Source organism: Vanessa cardui, chromosome 11 (assembly GCF_905220365.1).
Source record: "Vanessa cardui chromosome 11, ilVanCard2.1, whole genome shotgun sequence".
Classification (NCBI taxonomy): domain Eukaryota; kingdom Metazoa; phylum Arthropoda; class Insecta; order Lepidoptera; family Nymphalidae; genus Vanessa; species Vanessa cardui.
This window is the reverse complement of record NC_061133.1, coordinates 1,761,319-1,783,839: the sequence shown is the minus strand read 5'-3', so window position 1 is coordinate 1,783,839 and position 22,521 is coordinate 1,761,319. Positions and strand designations below refer to the sequence as shown.

The following is a 22,521-nucleotide window of genomic DNA, read 5'->3' as shown; positions in this document are numbered from 1 at the left end:
ATGTATATACAAGTCAATACATTAAAACTACTTTATAAATAGCCAGTTATGGCAATATTCATACGTACGTTACGTAAAAAAGCTTAATAATAATAAAAGGTCGGGTAATTACAATGGCGTCGTCATACATATATTTATATGAGATATGAAAAATGAAAATAACCTTATTGCATCGCTTCGGCGTGTTCCATATTTTTTAATAATAAAAAAAAAGAAAAACGAAACCAACCTTGGAATTTGGAAATTTACACTTTATACATCCTGTGCTTGTTACACTGAATCATCCATGAAACCGGAAGAACAATATTAAGTATTGGTTTGTCTTATTCTGTTTGGCGGTATATACGATGAGTGGGTAGAGACAGACGGGCTTGTAAATCCTTAGCAAGTAAAACGGTCCGGATGTCAAAAAGGTTAAATCCTGAGTCCTAATAAAAAAAAAGAAAAACGATACTTACTTTATCAACAGTGGGCACTGGCCGTAAATACAAGATCAATAACCTATCGCTTGTTCCTAGACCAATAATTCATCAGATCCCTATCATACTTTACGACATAACAATTAGAGGTCAAAGGATTTTTAGGGTGGTATTAGTGCGTGATATCAACCCTTCGCACGCGATATATACCACAGGGTACTAAATACCGTACCAACCAAAAATTACCACATTACGCCACCAGCTCTGGCCGAATCACAAGCTGTCGAGACGGAGAGCCGCGCGAACGCGTTTAAAAAAATTAACATTTGAAATTCGAACGTTTAAATTCCCGCGTCATTTATTTGTTGTGTGATTATTGTAGCCAGTGTTTTTTTTAAACAAAGATGGAGGGCTGCGGTATGAATTGCATAAAATATCTTCTGGTTGTATTCAATGCCCTGTTTATGGTGAGTAATATTTTTATAAAATTATTTAATCATAAGAAATCCTATAGTTTGTTAGTAGGTCGCGTGTTATTTTTGTCGCCTCATGACTAGCTAACGCTGTGATTTCGCGCTTCATTTTATATTTACATTTCGAGGTCGTAATTGTTTTGGTTTATGTTTATTATTTATTCGCAAACGTTTCAAAATAATTTACTTTTATAGAACACTAAAAAAATACTATCAAACATTTTATATTTTAAAATATTTTTGTAAATATACCTTCGATCGAGTTTTTTTTTTTTTTTAATAAAATAGAACATCATTAAAATATAGTAACATAAGTATTTTTATTATTTATAATGCATGCAATGTTTTATTCAAAAATAAACATACCAGTTATATCAGCGTACATCAAATATTATCACAGAAAATTAATCAATGTTTGAACATTAGTCTTTTAACGACTGTTATTTATTATTCATAAAGGAAGGAAGTGCAGTTTATGCCCACCCTACACGTTAAACTTGCAGACCTTAAGTTACTATTTTAGGTAGTCTAGATCAAAACAAGATACAAGTTATTCCCTTTTTCGATGAAGAAATGTTTATTTATTATCATACGTTATTTATGTTAATTTTTATGATATACATAAATGGACGTTTAAAATTATTACGTAAAAGCATTGGCAAGTTCTTTGTGGTACGAATTGACTACCATACCGATTTAGATGCATTTTTTTTCAGTCGCGTGATATTATGAGGACGTTCTTATGTACCCTATTAAAAAAACCGTTTTACATAAAACTTATACCAGAAAGTGCACCGTGTTTAATATATATATATAACACACGACAAAGAGCGTCTATTCTACGTCATAATCTTTAATCAATAAACATTTCACTTGTAAATTGGACTTCTTACTGAATCGTTTATTTTAAATATGTTATAGATTAAAAAAATGTAATCTTACAACTTTTTAATATAAATTAATATACAAATGTAACTTACCAAATGTATTCATATTCTTTTGTAATATAACAAAGTCACAAGTTGACCTGACGAATTTCGGTACGTATTTCCTTAATATTTCTTGACTTAAATATATGTATATTAAAACATTATTTAGGCTTACTTATTTCCCTATGCTTTATGTGCAATGGAAATCCTGTATCGTCATTGGAAAAACTATTGGAATTCAAAATAATAGGAGTTCATGATTTTTTTATTTATACCTTTTTTAATTTTAGGCAATTTATTTGTACCGTCATCTTCTTATCAATTAAACATAAAGTAAGGACATAATAAATTACATTTACCTTTTTTATAATATCTGAATATCGCATATTGAAAACATACTACGTAATTAGACCATAATCTTGACTGTATGTAAAATATTATTATTTAGATCTTATTACTAAAATGATAAAGCCTTATTACGGTTAATGAATATTAATCTTTTTTTAAATCATTTGACAAGTAACATTACATCACTAGACTATGACACACGTATGACATTATATGTGATCATAGTGACTACATGTAAAAATTGTTTTGAAAAATTATATATTTTATATCGATGACAAATAAATAATTTTATTCAACTGTTTAATTAGCAGTAGTAGCAGTACCAATTGAAATATATTATACTGATCACAATCGCTAATCAATTTGAATATGATAAAATACTTGCTGTCCTTTTTTAACTCCACTCATTAGAATAGGATAGACGTCAGTGATATTTGGTTCTGTCAACATTTAAAAATTTCTCAATTAGTGCTTTCTCGATCTTTCTTGACATGACGATATAATCTGTGATCTGTTAGCACAACTAAAAGTCATCATAGGAAATGAAGAGTAAGAATCAACGACAACTTACATTAATATTTAAGGAAATAATTAGTTTATCTCACTTTAATTAATGTATTAGGAACTCTAATGTTCTTTTTGTAGTCGAACAAATATCGCAAACAAATAATCTTGATACTTGTTGACATTGAAAAATACAACAGTCTGTTTTAAGTACAAACTATATAATACTATGTATAAAATGTATTTGTAAAATGTTTATTTAATAGTGTATATAAAAGTGTATTTAATAATACACCTGTAGGAATTATTACTAACTCTGAATCACATAAGGCTCACGATTATTCAATATGCGTCATGCATCATGATCTACAATGAATGACGTAGTCTTAGTGATTAGGCACACATGTATGTCGTCTCATTTCCTGCATCCCATAATATATAAATGGAAGTAAATAGTGCATCTTTGATTGACGATTTTATTAGAAAATACAATTTTTTTAAATGGTAACATTGTTAATACAAATTGTCAACAGTATCTGTGACATACAGAGGCTCTTAGACAGAGGCTGAATTAAAAAAAAATGTTTTTCTTTTAACATTTCTCTAGAATCTTTGGACTGTTGTTGCTGTACACTGCCTAATGTATAATAAGACAAGGCACATATATTTTATGAATATTTTTTATCTATACTAATATTATCTATAAATGCAATAAGTAAGTCTATCTGTATGTTACGTTTTGATTGCTTGCCGACTTTGGTACAGACCTAGCTTGAACCGAGAGGTAGGATATACTGTTTTTTTATAATATCCCTTGTAATATTGAACAGATGATAGGCAATTATAATAAATAAAGATTTCCACGTCGAATTCGAGACATAAATCAACAATGTGAAAGCTCATCCGTGCCCGGATTGGGAGTATCCGATATCATTGGTATACCCACGTGTTTATTTTGGTACTTTGACCCAACAATAAGCCAATTAAGTGTAAGATTTTTAATGTCCCTTGTTCCTGTAAGAACATATGTTCTCCCTTCGAACATAACATAGCAACAAGTATCACCGTGTCGGTAGAATAAATGTTGATAAAATGGTCGAGATGGTCGAGTTAGAACGCGTAGAATTCAAATACCTAGAAAAGTATAATTGAATTTTCATGTGCAAATATGTTTAAAATTAAACTCGTGGATTAAAGGCAAACATCGTTAGGAAACATGTAAATTGTAGCGTCTTTGAATTAGCTTTAAGCCGCCTCCTCAATTGAAGAGGCTTTAGCCCAGCAGGCCCGCCGCTAGCTGTTTTGTCGCCCGCGTGCAATACCTATGATGCCGCCCTTTTTTTCGCTGCAAAAACGCATACCACTATTCCTCCACATGAGGTGGGGGGCGGGGTGTATACCTGCTAAAAAACCAACGTTAGCGACTCTGTCTTTTTGGAGGATGTTACGAAATCTTTTGTGCATACTACCGTGACGTCCTAACGGTAGGCTCACCTCTGCGGAGTTCCACTTCCTAGGGAGTTCTCAGGGTACAGAAACCGTTAACCCCGGGACACTTATGGCGGGAGGAGAAGACATCCATAGCGAAGACCCCTTCTACTGGTCTTCTTCGGCGAAGCGGATCAGCAGCACTGTTCCCACGGTCCCGTAAGATAAGAACCTTGTTACGAGCATTAAGGGAGTCCAACCAAATAGGTGTTTTAGGGCATCGATGGTTGAATGACCCGCTCTTTTCACCGGAAATAGCTCCCCGATCAGTCGCAGGAGATCTGGCGGTAGTTATTCCGTAACAGGAGCGCCGTATGTTCGGAGCTTCCCTCGCAAACCACGATAGGGGCGCCCCTTTGCTCTCTGTTTACTTAACGCCTTTTCTAACTCTTTTTTCAACTGACGATGTGCAGCCCACAGGTGTACCTCTAAGTTTGCGTTGAGCACGTTGCGCCTGCGACAGCGAACGTATGCCCTCCGCGCCCGGTTTAACGGGGCCCGTAGCTCTGCTATTTTGAGCGACCACCAATATAACTTACGGCGTGATACCCTTCAAGCCGCCCTACGACAACGCCCTACTACAAGTAACGGATACCTAATCTACCAATTGATAAGGAAGCCGAAAGGAGATTCTCCTAACTTCGACAGTACTGTTTTCATAGGATAACAGACGACGGACTTTTAACTTTACTGAGTGCGATATTTTTCGATGCTTTGAATAATTTATTTTACTTAAGGATTTGTGGGAATTATAATAATGACTTGAATTAGGTACGTGATGTATTGCTCAATTTGCCGCCCCCTGGACGTGCCGCCCGCGTGCGGTGCACACGTTGCACCTCCGCTTACGGCGGCCCTGTAGCCCAGTAATGTTTTAGAGGCTGTTGATTTACTGGATACACATCCAGGCGACCCTGAAAAAAGTAACAAAACGATATCTTAATAAAATTAACACAAAAATGTGACAAATCACAGTAAAATGAACAAAAAACATTACAAGATTTAAGTAAACGTGTAAATTGTAATTCCAGAAATTCAGAATTTCTGAAATAAATAAAACACGTCAGGTACATCAAGGCGTGACTTCAATTGAGTCACGCGAAGCTACAATCAAGTCGGATATGTTTTCCGACTGTACTTTACGACGACTCTAGACGCTTTGAGGCGATAAATAAATAGAATACATATATATGTATATATACATATTCTATATTTAATAAAAATGTAATTTTATCACAAACTCTTAAAAATGTATAGCTTTTTAGGACGAAGGGTTTTTTTTAAAGTAATAGATAATAATAACGTCTAAATATAATTAAATTATACATATACCTACCTCCCAAAATGAGTATCTTGGGAGGTAAGTCTATAATATCGCTTATATGTAGATCTACTAACTACTTAAATATTTTAATGTCTCAATTACTCATTGCACGATGTACTAACATAACAAGGCAGTTATTTAACTACCAGTAAGTCTTTCATTATGCAATCAAAAAAGACCGACGGTTAGCAGCCCTAGCAAGCAATAAAAAAGTATTTATACGTTTATTGTTTACGTTAACTAATTTACATAAAGTAAATTCCAGTGCAGCGTATTATATAATACAATGCCCATATGTTGTTCCGGATATATTAAGCGATGCGTGAAGGTTGATCCAGTTTTTTTAGCTCTAACAAAGCAGGCTAAAGTCTGAGCTTTTATTAGGGTTGTCACATTTGCAATATCCATAAAACTATATCAAACATCAAGAGCCTGTAAATTCCCTATGCTGGGCTAAAGGGCTCCTCTCCCTTTGAGGAGAAGGTTTGGAACATATTCCACCACGCTGTTCCAATGCGGGTTGGTGGAATACTCATGTGGCAGAATTTCTATGAAATTTGTCACACGCAGGTTTCCTCACGATGTTTTCCTTTACCGCTGAGCACTTGCTTGCCTGGGTTTGAACCCGCAATCATCGGTTAAGATGCACGCGTTCTAACCACTGGGCCATCTCGACATGATGCTTAAAACTATATCGTTGTATCAGAATCTATATTACCTAATATTATAAATGTGAATGTAACCATGTCTGTCTGTCTTTCTGTCTCTATCGCAACCAAACCACAGAACCGAATTTGATGGAATTTGTCATGAAGCAAACTCCAAGAAAGGATATAGGCTAAACCAAGCAACCAACACCCTAAAACGAGCGAAGCCGAGGGCGACTACTAGTAGAATATAAATATCATTATAGAATCATTAGTTATGCTTCGTAGTTTCGTCTCGCTACCTTAAGAAGCCGCTATAAGTCTTGACGTGATGATCCTGAATTTCATATTCCTGTAAAGATATATATATTAAATAATACTGTTCTAAGATAATGTAAATATAATTTATTTATTCGTTTCGCCGTATTAATTGAACATTTTTAACAAAATAAATGACATATTATGTTCAATTCTAGGTCATGCTTTAATTATATATATTTTGGTAATTTAATTAAAATGTAGGCGCGTGACGTTATGTAGACAGCGGGTACAGGATTGGCGTGTTACGTATTCCGAGTATGTAATATTATATTTTTGTGATTAGATAAAAGTACAATACCGCATTTGTAAACTTTCGTTAGTAATAATATACAATAACCATATATTTCCGCTATATACATTATTCCTATGATTTTTATATTTATTTATTAACATAAAATATATTTAAATATGTTACTCATCCATAGTAATACAGGCGCCTACAAATGAGTCATCGCACTTATAATCCGGCTCAATTAAATAGCATCAACTATCATTAATCATTCCGAAACAAATCGACTTCCGAATTGTACTGCATTACAACCCACGTGTTAAAGGCATTATAAGCCATAAAAATTCGAAATAGTTCTTCCACCTTCCATTAATCACACAAGTATCGACTTTTTAAATATTCTGTGTTATATGCTATTATTGTATGGGGAATAGATTGATTGAGCGAGGTCGATTTAGGGCGAGTGGGTGTCACACTTACAATACAATGAAATGCTTTGTGAGAAGTAAGTATTGAACACGATATTTTTAGATTGACAAAAAAATATATACAATTCGAACACAAACGTTCACTAGTCCATAAATTAAACAGTGAACTGTAATGTAACTGTGATTGAATGGTATATTAATGTTATTAAAATATCATTTGAATTAAATAGATGTAATTATTAATCATCACAAATTTAATATGCTTTTCAAATGATATAGAATAAACTAAAAACTAACATATGAGCTGGGATAGTTTAAACGATACTTCAAAAAGATTTACTGATGCTTGGAGAGTCATGCTGGGCGTTGAAGGAAAACATCTTAACTTGTAGGAATGAGATGAAATTCTGCCAAATTAAAAAAAATCAACCAACAGTGGCAGTATGGAAAAGGCCTTCGCCCGTAATCAATAATGGAAAACTAACTATATAATCATTCATAACAAAATATTTCATCCAGCATTTTTGTGTTTAAAATATTAGTGTTCAAAAAACAGAACATTTCGTATGTCAACAGAATAATTATTCGAAAACTGTTTCAGAAATAATATCATTGTTACTCTAATCATGACATTAGAGAGACCTATAGAATTTAAATGACAATGTAAAGAAAAGGGTATTGTATTCGCCTCTTAGATAAATAATGCTGATAAAGTAAAACTAACCGTACTGCTTTCAAATAGAGTTGAAAATTAAACCGAAATAATGGACAATACACAAGCAGATTATTAGTTGGTACAGTTCAGAAACTGTTTAAAGTAATTTAGTCTTTATGCCATTAGCTTAAAACCTAATTTTGAAATCTTGTGAAACGTTGTTATTATAAAGGATATGACCATATTTATTACTTGAACACTTCCTGAAATATTATTTTAAATTCAGATCGATACGATTCCCTTTAACTATATCAAAGAACGTACCGACGATTATTATTACCGATTAAAGGTTTATCGAAATTAATATACAATATACACGAGTCCCAAATTTTTCCTACTTTTTCGGTTGTATTGTCCAAATAACATCCTCAAGTTATACAACTTCCTGTTCCTGATGAGAATTTTAATCTTCATTTAAAACGGTCTCATGGATCAAAATTCCTAATAAACGGAACGCGTTCAGTAAACAAATTGATTAAGATATATAATACCAAGTGGTTACCAGCTGAAGATCTCAAATCAATACACGTACAAGGATTGTCTTCACCTCCTGTTTATAATTGCTTCCATGCTCGTAAATCCATGTGTTGGATCAAATTTGCCACGTGTATAATAACTCGTAATGGAGCGTTATGGAATATGCTCCAAATCTTCTCTACGAGAGGATGAAGTCTTTGTTCTGCTGCGCTGATTCATATGAACATAAATGAGTATTTGACTTGGCAATCTATAGTGGATTTTGCTAAGAGTTCGTCTCGGCCAATCGAAACTATCTTCTTCAATCTACTTTTGATGGTGTATTAGATAGAAGTATTATAGCGCATCTGGCTAGGTCCCACTTATCAGATACCCGTCAAAACCAATGCTTATTAATGTCCCGTTTGATAAGAACAAGAATGTCATATATCTTGACGTTGATGATGCTTAAACAGTGTAAGAAATTGTTAATGAGTTTGTTGATGTTGATGGTCTAAGATTTATATTTCCAATAGAACCATAGTGTATTGACGATTCGAACCACTCACTATCAAATGACCCTTTTTTAGTCCAACTACCTACATGTTAAAAAACGCATTAGTCAGTAACATACGTGGTTTATAGTTCCCTAATTGGAGAAATGACTCCGGAAGTACAACATAAACAAACTATATTTATAGTCGAACGAGCTTTGAAAAATATTTAACGATATATTTAGGTCAGTTAGAAGCCATTTGACATGACACTTCTGTAACCTACATTCGTGCAGTTAAAGTGTGTTCCAAAACGCTCCCTGTAATAATGACAAATCGATCGGGTCACAGCGCACGTTGGATTAATAATAAATTAATGTTTAATAAGTGCTGACTTAAATACAGGTATACCTTTCTTTACTTTGATGCATTGAAGGAATTTCTGTAACTAAAACAATATTGGCGTAGGGTTTTTTGGTATATACTAAATCAACGTAGGTACGTACGCTATGTAATGTTGAAATTAATTTTTGAAAAAGAGTTATTATTCAGTTTTTTGCCCGTTATTCTCGATAGAAGAAGTGAAATCATTATTCTAAATCATATTTACTATACTTAAAATTATTTTTTAACTATAAAAAAAAAAGTAAATGAAAATATATTTTATTCAAGTAGGCTTTTACAAGCACTTTGAGTCATCAAATCAGGTCATTTTACAGACCTATCTATTTTATTTTATATGTCTATATTACATATTAAGTAGGACATAACATGATAAAAACAAACAAAATATGTAAAGGTTGAGCGGTATCAATATTGGATGTCTAAATTTTCTAACCGCGACTATGGTGTTAAAGTCTTTCTGTAAGGGGGGAAAATGAGGACACTACTGAAGATTAGAATCTAATGATAATACTAAAAAAAACCGTAGTATTGGTTACACAAAGATAGTTACTGTTTAATGATACATTATAATTTAGCTTTCTAATATTAGGTTAGGTAAAACATCGTAGTTTATTTTTTTTTGTCATTCAAAACTAAATAATTAGTAGACAACCGTTGTATTTGTAATAATGCCCTGTTTACAGCGTCATAGTAAGATTTTTTCAATGGACCTTAAAAATCAGTGCAGTATCGTCAGCAAGTAATCTAATATACCAAATTCCGTTAACAAAGGAAGATCATTTATACACACTAGAAATATAAAAAGACTACCTTAATAGGATCAATTGTAGGGTTAATTAGTATTGATTTAATCCAAGTGCACTTTTATTTTCAAATAATCTTTATATTCGATCAATTCCAGTATTTTTATAATTCGAATGAATTTAAATCCAAATCCTTGATAATCGAATTTATTCCAATTTTAAATATCATTGGAATGTAGTCTAGTGCAATTGTCAAAAAAGTAAGTGTCAAAAATTTCTAGAAATCTCTTTAATAAAGCTGAATTCATCATACCAATGTCCGTATAGTACATGTATGTATGTTCAATTCAACAGATCTTAGCTCGCTGTCATGAAATCATTGCCACTTTAGACCTAAATTGCGTCAATTAAGCAATTTACTAAAAGACTGGATCTATTAAGACACGTCCTTTATTCGTATACATGGTGTTTTTACTGGCTAGAATTAAAATAGTTAAATTGGAATGTGTTCTTTTTTTTAAATGTTGTTAAAGACTTACATCATGTTAACAATCAACTCTATTAGAACAATTATTTCTATTTTTGAGTCTTTATTTATGAATGTTGTTGGGCTTTGTGTAGACCACCGAGTAGCTAGCTATACTTATTATTGTTGTGTTCCTGTTAGAATAGTATGTGAGCCAGTGTAACTACAGAGAAAAGTAGCATATTATCAAAGGTTCTTGGCGTATTGACGATGTAAATAATGGGTAATATTTCTAACGGTGGTAATTTGTATGGCAGGTGCGACCACATATATCCTTTAGATGACCCATTTGATCGTCATATCTTTTAAAAAAATGTGGGTACAAACACAAATGCACCCTTAGATAGAGAAATAAAAATCAAAATCAAAATATATACAACCTCCTTTGAATCGTCATTTAACAATTATATTGATTGAAGCTACAACCGATACAGAAAGTCAATTCAACCGAAAATAATCCTAAAGAAACTTACTACCCTTTTTAACATTTAAAAATCATCATCAATCAAGTTATGTTAGTTAGTAGACAATATACATTCCCCCATAATCCATGAAACCGGAGAGTTCAGTTCTGTGTTTGTGTGTTTGTGTGCATACAACTGTGTAAAGTCTTTATATACTCCCAATCAATGTATATTTAAAACTGTAAAGATGTAGATGATACATATATGTATACATTTTCAGCAATCGTGGCGTGATTCTATAAACATGGCTGGATATTTTTCAACAATGCGTTTAATATTAATGGGTGCTATTAGTCTGTGTGACGTTTGTATGTATTTGTTGAAGGTCGAATCGTTTTAATTGAAACATCGAGTCTGATTTTCCTGTTGATAACTTTTAAGAATATAATAAAGCGCACTGAAAGTACATAATTAGTAATTAAGGATATTTTCAGATAGATTCCTGCAGGGTTTAGAATAAGACACAAAACTTTCCTATTTTTTTTCACAAATACTTTTACGCTTACTTACTCATCTGAAAGATTTAAATATTTGATAATTTTATGCTTAGATAAGACTTATTTTGGAATTAAATGTTTGTTTTTTTAATTTCATTGGTTAAAATGAGTTACTACTAAGACTATTGTTTTATTATTATATATAGTGTTCTTCTTGGTATAGCCTTCAATCCGAACCAGTAGCCATTCACTTAACATTAAATTTAACCTCAACCCATATTTGGGATCATCCCATAACTGGCATTGCATTGGCATACTTAGGTAATATTTATCTATAACCCATACTTTAACACGCTTTGGTAGATGTGTAATGCGTTCTATTTCGGAAAAATTAAAATCAAAATATACTTAATTCAAGTAGGCTTATGTTTTACAAGCACTTTTGAATTGTCAATTATCAAACTGTATTAAGTGAAGCTACCACCGTCTCGGAATGTAGATTCTACCGGCAAAAAATCAGTAGTTACTCTTTTTCAAAATTAAAAATACAGTCATGTTAGTTAAATACAATTACATATGTATGTAATATATCCTGCCTGGAAGTCAACAAGTATTAGCATTACCTGCGCGCTTTTTTATCACCTGTATAATCTTGTATTAAATAATATGTCTTCTCTACCAATGTATTTTTCCAAATGTTCTGAGTTTATGGAACGGCAAAGTTAAAATTTTCTGCGGATTTTTAGATCAGAATAATAATACATCTGAACTGAGAGCTAATATAATTAAATTTTGAAATAAAATCCCACAACTAAAATCTGCCTCGTCAGTAATTCGAAGCCTTCGATCCGCACCAACGCATTCGTACGTGATATTGGTCAATCCGTTCTCTAGCAAATGTTAATTCAGCGATGACTATTTGTTATTTTTTTTTATTAACATTTTTGCTGAACACAAATACACACAAAAGAAAATGAAATTAAAAAAATGTCATCAGAATTTAAGATGACGCGTTAAATTATGTTAGGTGAATTTATAATATTATGTATTGCTTTTGTAGTTTATCTTTATTAACATAAGAATTAATAACATTAAATGTTTATTAAGTATCTATAAATATGAAATTAAAATAGTTACTGTATAAATCTTGACCGCGTGGAATGGTCGCAAGTATGCTAGCAACTTAAATTGCTTTTATTGATTAATTTAATTCAATAGTAAGTACTTGTAAGTACTTAGTACGTATATTACACAGAGTATAGTATATTTAACAAAAATATCATAATCTCCTTGATTCAAAATTATTAATATTAAAAAAAATTATCTGATTCTTGTATCAATAAACAGTAAAAGTTATTTTTAAATCGTTTGTAAAATTATATATTTGTCACAATAATATTAGAATATAATGACTTAATTTACATTATTAAATTTTATAATAAACTCAATAGAAATGTAATCTAAAACGTTTAAAACAAACATAACGAATTAATAACCTCGTTTTTTTTGAAGCCGGTAAAAAAAGTAAAATAAAAGCCATATATGTACCAACTACAAACTAAATTAATCAGCGGACATAAATGTTACTAGACCTATGTATTTCCGTGTCCATAATTACATTTGGAAAAACGAAACGCTTTCTTGGTTCATCAAACTGACCCATTTAAACAGTGACCTCTTTGCTGGCAGCTGATGGCGTGGCTCGTAAACGTTATGCGTTCATAGTCTGGGATGGGCTAAATGTTTACGGTAATTATGAATAGTTATTTATAACCAGCCAAATAAACGTTGAGGCCCTAGGCGATGCAAATGTATCTCTCTATTAGATATATAGAGACAAGGCAGAGAATAGGTACTAAATTTAAATCATCATTATCATTTCATAGTATAAAACTATGTCGCTTACTGTCTGTCCCTATATATGCTTAGATCATTGAAATTACGCAACGGATTTAGATGCGTTTTCTTTAATGATAGAGTGATGCAAAACGTTTTTGTATATGACATATGAACAATATAGTAAATAAAAAAAACAACAAAAACTCTGTTGTATATTCAGTGTAAGCATTGCTACCGTGTCGAAACCGGGGCGGGCGGCTAGTATATTATATAATAGCAGTATTTAAATTTTTACTATAAAATTGTTTCTTATTTGGGCAACACTTGTTTCCGGAATCCGGAAATAAATCCGCAATATTTTGTAGCTCTAAACAAATATAAATCCTTTACAGTGAACAACTGTTTAATTTTAAATTATAGGACCTTTACTCTACGTGTCATACGTCAAAGAGTAATTTAAATTTTATGATTACAATAGTCGAGATGGCCCAGTGATTAGAACGTATGCATCGTGAGGAAACCTGCATGTGACAAACTTCATAGAAATTCTGCCACATGTGTATTCCATCAACCCGCATTGGAACAGCGTGGTGGAATATGTTCCAAACGTGGAGAACGTTTGGAACATATTCCACCAAAGGGAGAGGAGGCCTTTAGCCCAGCAGTGGGAATTTACGGGCTGTTGTTGATTCCAATAGTTATATTAATAATGGAACGTTTATCTGTTTCTTGAAAGGTAATTTAGTATTGAAATACATATGTTATATTCATCGATTTACGATCATACTACTTAACTTTTATTCACGTCAGGTTATCAAATTATTACGTAATTTGTACTATCATCTTCAAATCGGATACAGCAAATGTTAGAATAACATCATATAATTTTGTATTCATAGACAAGTGGATTGCAGTGAATTCTTCAAATACACTTTTGCAATTTAATTGTTGTAATAATAAGCCAAGATGGCTGAATAGCTATAATAATAATAAAATGTCAACCACATATTGCGGGTTCGAACATTTTTAACCGTCTTCAAAAAGGAGGGCGTTATCAATTCGACTGTGTTTTTTTTTTCATCTACTTAATTTCTATTTATAATACAATTCTATCGTGTATCGGTGGAGAAAATATAATTGCTAAAACTACATAAGTTCAAAATACAAAATCTACATAAATCTTTCCATATGAATCTTCTAAACCGATGTCGGCCGTGCTGGCCAATCTCTAGGAGGTAAGCCGACTTATAACCCGATGAGATAGCAAATCCAACGCGACCGGAAATAATCCTGAGGCACGTTCTCACTTCCATCATCCTGAATTTGGCTTGATAGTGATTTTTATTCGACAGAAAAGACGTGGGGTTTTAGTCTAGGATTCTACCGCCTTTATTTTATTTTATTTTTTATCGCTGGAAAAACGCTTTATGCGCTTCCCCCACGTGATGGAAAACGGGGGGTGTGTGGGACTCCCCGGTTTCCTGGACGCCTAGTGCGCCCAGGTCCACCGGGTTTTCCCACTAAAAAAATTAGCGGTACCCTCTCCGTCTTTCGGCTGGCGCCACGGGATCGCTTACGCATGTTACCGTGACAGGATTCTAGCGCCTAGCCTAGCCTATCTTCCACTGAACCAACGTGTTATATCTTATCAATATGAAAAATGATATGTTTTATTATGTCTCTGTTTTAATATTTTAAATATTATTATATTAATGTCATATTGATAGGCGGAGCGGCAAAAGGAGGATTTACTGGTCATCACTGACAATAGAAATTGTAATTTAAAAAGTTTTAAACATACCGTTGCATCGTAAAGATGCCACCAACTTTTGCTGATTAGTTCTCATATATTCTACATATGATGAGTGGCTAGGACCTACCAGAAAGTTATGCACAAAGCCTTGCAGCTTACTTCGCATGAGTAAAATTGATGTTAGGTTAACCCTTCCATTTCTCTGCTAAACGTCAAAAATTCCACAAATTGAATTTTGCTTAGCGATCGTTTATATAACAATTTACATTTAACCCTCCAAATTTCATCAGCTTAGATTCAATAGTTTTTATCTGTGTGATTAGTTTCACGGACTTAAAAACAAGATTATTTTTCATACTTTGAATCATTATGGCACGTAATATTAGTAAAAGCTTTTTCTAGAGTATTAATGTAGTGACTTTTCTAACGCTAATAGGATTTATACAACCCAGTTAACGCTATCCGCTCACGCAATGAATGTAATGTGACCTTTAAACTATGGTTTTAACTACAATATTTTATTTTTTTATTAAACTAACGAACGTGATATGAAATAAATAATCCCTTAATATGAATTATTATTTTAATTCACAATATATATGCACATTATTAACAACGTGGCTTGGAACTTTGTTACCACGCTGTTCTAACACGAATTTGTTAATGTGTATTTGTTTCTCCGAAAATTAAGCAAATGAAACTGAGATACCTACAGGACCTGCTATTTTTGCAGGCGTTCTAACAACTTGACTATCTCAATTAATTGCATTCATAATATTATATGTATTTTCACGTATAAGTTCACGTACAAGTTTTTAAGCAGTTGTTAAACGACGCGTATTTATGTTATTTTCTTTTTTTCCAGATCTTCGGTATCGTGATCATAGCAGCAGCATGCGTGGACATGGGTGTGATGAGAGACTTCGCCGGGATGGAGACGACCGGCCACGAGACGGATGTCGTATTGATTGTCGTGGGTGTGCTGATCATCGTCGTGGCTGCCTTCGGCTGCTTCGGGGCTTGGAAGGAGAGTCCGAAGCTTCTGTATATTGTAAGTCCCTATAATATTATGCATGATTTTATTATTAACGCCTATGGATTAAATATGTATAAATATATGTATTTGTTTGTTTATTAGGAAATATTCTTTCACTATCTTTACAACTTTAGTTGAAGTTCAAGCATTTTTCTGGGTGGTTTTTGCATTCTATCCGCATTTGAATAGGAGGCTCTAGTTTAAATTATAAAATTAAAGGCAGATGGAGCGCGCGGAACAACAAAAGAATATGTAAAATCTAGTGATTTTATTATTAGTATAGTGTGTGTAATTATTAAAAATTTGTTTATACATCAATAACTATAATGACCGTGACACCATAATAACGTATCAACAAAATTCGTTTGGCACTTTGTTGTAAAATCTGAGGATGATCGTGAATGACAGCTATTTGTCCTCTCTTTGCTTCTTAGTTTGCTGGATGCCTCATCATCATCATACTATTGGAGTTGTCCGTGGGAATCGCTGCAGCTGCCTTACGCCCGCAAATCGAGGGAACAATGAAGACCCAACTGCGCGCCTCCTTCATCAAGAACAAGTCTACACGAGAGGAAGACTCTACATATAGGGAGTTCTGGGATCGCGTCCAGAGCAACGTAAGTATAATAGTATTCTTAATTCAAAATAGTTCATACCTTATCCGTACTATCTACAAAATATCGGTGTTATGTACAGTCGGGGTAAGAAAATGTTCGTCACCTTAAGATCTATCTTTGTGTGCTCAGTATGAGCGATAATCTTTACCGATCGAGAATGACATATCGCTTCGCAATGATTTGATGTTTAGATTCAAAAGGTACTAAGAGTTTACGACTTGATATGCGAATAATTTAACACTATTAAAATAACTCAACTATTAATTAATAATAATAACCATTATGATAATGAAAGATAGTATAAAGGTTATCATTCTTCCTACGTTTCTTGGAATCAGAGCGATAAAATACGATCGTTTATGATTGTTTTATTAATTATTAAATCCAATTTAATATGCTATTGGAAAAAACAAACGTCGATTTAATTCTCAATGTAATTCGATCCACACATGACATTCGGAGAAAAATTTTAGAGGACGCAATAGAGCGGGTCGCGTCATATTTCCATTTAAAAAAATCATAAAGGCCTTGTCTTAGATATATTTTGGTGTCAAATATAAATTCAAGGTAATGTTTAATATTAACAATCTTAATATTTTTATAGTACGCATAGAAAATATAATAATATTCATACAATTACCAAAACATTTCCAAAAGGCTTTTTTCCGAATAATTTAGGCTATATTAACACAGCGATCTCAATTAAAGTTTTTTCGGATGAATCTTTCGAGTGATCGATTCATATGCATTGTTATGCATTACTGTTGTAAGGTATAATAAAATACCGATTCGAGAATATGAACACATGACCTTTTACTGATCCTTATTTGTTGATGTACAACTTGTTTATCAATCAGTATAATTTATCGGTCGATAAGAACATACTTCATTTTCCAGCTGGAATGCTGTGGAGTCACCGGCCCGGACAACTACGTAGCCTCTGAGCCTCGCCTGAACCCATCGTTCAGCTGCTGCCCTCCAGATGGCACCGACCGCGCTGATGAAATCAAGCGCTCCGACTGCATCTCCCTCTCCAAGTACTACCAGGAAGGCTGCGAAGACAAGGTCCTGAGCACCGTACACAGCGCCGGCATGACTGTCATTGTTTGCGGGATACTCTTCTGCTTTTTGGAGGTGAGCTAATTTTCAAACATTATATTTTCACTTAGAACTGACATGGTGTAAGTTTACCAATTTAAAGGAATACTTAGGTGGATAGGCCAATAGGCCATCTGATGGTAAGTGGTCACCGACAATAGATATTAATAATAATAATAAACATTTATTTCAGATTATTAATCCATATACAAATAAAAACAATTACAAACAAAACAATTAAAATTTGAATTCGTGTTACATTTAAATAATTAGAATTAATTTAAAACTAACCAATGAAAAAAGACAAAACACATAACAAAGAATTTACGGCCTCCAATGAGACCCCCGTTCTACAAAAGATGTTTTGTAGAGGGACCATAAAGCTGTACCCAGCGATAAATCAGTGGGGAGTCCCATCGGCCGGCCAACCCGCTCAGGATGGTGTTCGATGTTTCGCACACTCGATATTGATGATATAACATAATAAACAGTTCTTACATTACACCAATGCCCCACTAAACTACACACTACTAAAGATATTATATCCCCTGTGCCTGTAGTTACACTGGTTCACTCATCCTTTAAACCGGAACACAATAATACTAAATATCGCTGTTTGGCGGTACTATATCTGACGAGTAGGTACCCAGGTGGGCTTGTAAGTAAAGATATTTCTTCTTCAGGTCATAGGAATAGTCCTCGCGTTGTGGCTCGCTCACTCCATCAAGACCCAGGACAAGGGAAGAGAAACCGCTTAAATATATACTAAAGCACAGTACTAAAATAAAATTATTTATTTTTACACGAAAATATTTAAAAGCGGTACCGTTTAAAATTTAATATTCGAAATTTAAAACTTTTGTTATTATTATATTAAGCTCCCTATTATAGACTGAAATTGAATGCAATTCTCACATAAAGTAACTGTAGCGTATGGCTGTTAAGTCATTATGATTCATAATAAAAATTACGAGTAAAATTCTTAATTACAAACAAAAGAATATTGGTCTCACTTAGAAATAATAATGTAAACAAAAGCGAATAACAACAAATTCAGAGCATACATTGTATATTTCTATTAACTAAAAATGTTTTTTGGTGAAGATGAGGAAATCCTATATACGATTTAGACAAATATATACATTTGTTTAAGTAAAGACAGTAGCGATTATTGAAAGACAACGTTAATATAATTATACCACTTCACGTATATCTCCTTTAGGTAAATCAAGCTAATTACAAAAAAAAATGCATATTCTATATCTGTTATTATATATGTTTATTATAATTTGATTTACATTAAAATAATCGGGAGCTTAATACATGTTAACATATATGTGTATAAAATCTATAAAAAATTGTATCAAATTAAATTCCTTAATTTTAATTTTTAAATTAATTGTGTAAGACTTTAAAAAAAGCACTGAATTTGTTACTGGTGCTATATTATTTGAAATATATAAATAAATATATTTAATTAATAATTAATATCCTTAACATTAATTATTGATTAAGTATATTATTTTATTATTAATTTTTATTTTAAGATATTACTTTAATGTTGATTATCAAAATAAATTAATTATTAAGCTTGCAACATTTTAACACTAGTATTACTTTGATAGTGACGTGCGTGTACCAATTATCGATTATAGATAAATTAAAGAAATGTATTGCAATTAAAATTAAATATATTTTTTATGTAATTTAACCCACCTTATCTGCAAGTACAAATGATATTGTAGTAAAAAGTCTAACAGACACTTTATGTAATATTTTATGGAAATTATTGTAATGTTAAGAAATTTATGATATTATAAAGCACAGTTGTTCTTGTATTTAGTACATTTCGTTTACGTATTTTGTAATTTCGGAACTAAAATTGTCGTAATTTTTAATAGGCATTTACTAGTCAGCTAAGTATCAGCTAATTAGGTATAAATATAATTTCTAATAAGATATTTACTTTATCATTATATAAAAACAATTGCATTTTAAATACACCATATTCAATAGATTATTTATTTAATTTAATTATTAATATCACTGTATATATTTATTTGTAATCTTTCAAATGTAGTACAAGATTAGTGTATGTTCTAATTAATTTTATTTTATATAGTTTAAATTAATATATCTTCCTTAATTGTTATGAAATTAGTAAATAAAACTTCCCTTTTAGTTAAGATAAATTTAATTTGAATGAAATTATAAATGTTAATACATCTTCTAAAATAAACTATCAGTGTTTCTGGATGTGACTTTTATTTCAATATTAACGACACTCATTTTAGTGAAATCGTGAGTAGAAATACGAAATACACATTACAAAAAATCTTATGTAATTAATATTAAATGTGTTTTATCGATAAATTATCGACAGCTCAAATCCCATCACTAAATATTCTTACAAATTTTCGTATTACCTATTGAGCTATTACAAACGTGTAAAAGTGTGTAAATATCGTGCTTAGACGGATTAAGGTTTTCATATTCTTATATAATAATTAAATCTGTACTAATGACTATGTATATATTTCTTTAATTCTAAGAGTTGAATTTTACTGACGTCATAATCTTTAAAACTATTTAGGACTTATGATCTAAGCTGAAAAATCATTGACAGTGTATTTGCTCATTCACATGCTTGTTTGAACTTAATTCAAATAAGATTCGAATTACACATTACATTAATAGCAAGCATTAAAAAGCTATAGCTTTGTTTTGCATTATTTATTTTTAAATTTACTACATTGAAACAAAATAATTCGATAAAATAAATTCAATCGTTCATTCATTCAACTGTAGTACTCAATCAGTCGCTCATTACTCATGAATGTACTTTTAAGATCTTGCTTACATAAATATTTGCTCAAAGAAAAATTAAAAAGAAAGCAAATAAAAAAAAATTCGAATTTTTAGTAACATGAAACTGTTTAAAAAAACAATTCGAAAATAGATTTGAAATTCGAAACAGAACCAAAAGTGTTCTAAATGACAGTTTTAATATTGTTGTTCTGTAAGTTGACTGTTTAAAAAAAAAACAATTCGAAAATAGATTCTAAATTCGAATACGAACCAAACTATAAGACAAGACACGCAATCCACAATTCATTGCATCGAATACGAATTGAAAAGTGACATAAAAGCGCTTTCATCTCTGCGTGTTTCACGTGATCATGACGCAAACAAAAATGCTTAATAGTTAATTCCATTTGATTTTTATATGCATTTTACATTGAATACTTAAAAAAAGAACATGGGAAATCATTCACAATTCAGGAAAGCATATGAATAAATATGGAGAGTAATAAAGAAATACGTACTTTTTATTTAGGCTGTGTAAGAGCGGGACGGCGTCGCTTTACCCACACAGCGTGTTGGCAATGGCATTCGTTAATAAGGCACATAATTGAATACAAGATAATGTATGTGATATTTAAACAAATGACAGTCGGAGTACGCGGAACATTAAAACGAAGCAACCAGGGCCGGATTTAGGGAAGGGCAACCGGGACAACTGCCCTGGGGCCTCCACACGACGGGGCCCCCAACAGTTTTCAGCGAGTTAAAAAATACCAAGATATAGTCAAATTATAATAATGTTAATAACTTACTATCTTTAAAGTTACCGGTACAAGTAAATAAATCATAGCTTAGAGATTGAAATAAAAAAACTTATTAGAGTCTCCACGCTCCTGTTAGTCTAGGCCCTCCACTGCTTTGTGGCCCCAGGGTCTTCAGACATTTTAATCCGACTCTGGAAGAAACAGAAGCGTGTGGAAATTCGCATTAGCACGGTCTGTTAATATGTCAAAAGCTTTGTCACTGTAATTATTAATTAATGACGTATTTAGAAGACGCGTCGTTCGTTCGTGCGAATACAAAAATCAAAATTTTTGTATTCGCTTTTGTTGCTTCAACATAATGTTCCCCGCACTCGATCTGGCTTTTATTGTATCATAAAACTAATAAGTCAGCAGCATCGCTGAAGACGAGTAGTACATTTGGTCCCCTACAACTCTAAGCCACACTTATCTACTACAAAAACTTACGGCTACCACGAAAAGCCAAAAAGATTGAACTATGATAAACATATACAGATACATATTTTTATTCTATTGGCATGTTATCATGCAACGACATTATAACGCTGCCATCACAAATCTGCGCAGGCGCATAACATCTCAATCAGAGAGCAAATGTCGTCACACCTAGACTTCTTATTAAACGAGTCCTAAAAAGCATCTTCACCTATTATAAACAACGACTTACAAAACTATTTAAATTGATTTTTTTGTTTTTAATATTTCAGCTCTACATTTTATGTACCCTATATTTTACGAGTGGTTATTGAACATTAGTAAAATAATTCCAATAAATTATACGTCACAGTGCAAGTGTAATGTTCACATATATAATTGTAAGATCGTTTTTCAAGTTACATATAAATATATGTTATATTTAAATATCCACTCGCCGTGCACACACACCGTCGTCACCCGCGCCCAATCATATATTTTATATTCGATGTGTATCACTCGAGGGGACAGATACATAAATACACAGATAATATATCTATCCATATAAAATATAAGTCCAATAATATTTATTATATTATTACAGATCTGAGTACACTACAGCAAGTTTGAAACATACAAAAGGAGTACATAAATTTGAATACACTTCGTAGACGATTCTATCCATATTTTTCAGTAAGGTTACTGTTTATATTTTATTAAACGAATATTTTAGTAAAAGCAAAAAATGTTTTTAGGAAATATCGTATTAAAAAGTTTTATTTTAATCAATGAACTGAAATCGTACA

The 22,521-nt window shown here is 32.2% G+C and overlaps 1 protein-coding gene across 1 annotated transcript; it reads left to right on the top strand.

Annotated features, from left to right (window-relative positions):
- Positions 1 to 664: 664 nt before the first annotated feature.
- LOC124533363 (23 kDa integral membrane protein-like) lies at positions 665 to 19,883 on the top strand. The gene is made up of 5 exons (XM_047108588.1): positions 665 to 886; positions 15,808 to 15,993; positions 16,413 to 16,595; positions 17,493 to 17,729; positions 18,377 to 19,883. The coding sequence occupies exons 1-5, from the start codon at positions 824 to 826 to the stop codon at positions 18,449 to 18,451; spliced, it is 744 nt and encodes a 247-aa protein (XP_046964544.1). The 5' UTR covers positions 665 to 823; the 3' UTR covers positions 18,452 to 19,883.
- The last annotated feature ends 2,638 nt before the right edge of the window (positions 19,884 to 22,521 follow it).

Coding starts and splice junctions, on each gene's coding strand:
- LOC124533363 (XM_047108588.1), top strand. CDS start 824: ATGGAGGGCTGCGGTATGAATTGCATAAAATATCTTCTGGTTGTATTC. Junction 15,994..16,412: donor GTCCGAAGCTTCTGTATATT/GTAAGTCCCTAT, acceptor TTTGCTTCTTAG/TTTGCTGGATGCCTCATCAT. Junction 16,596..17,492: donor GGGATCGCGTCCAGAGCAAC/GTAAGTATAATA, acceptor TTCATTTTCCAG/CTGGAATGCTGTGGAGTCAC.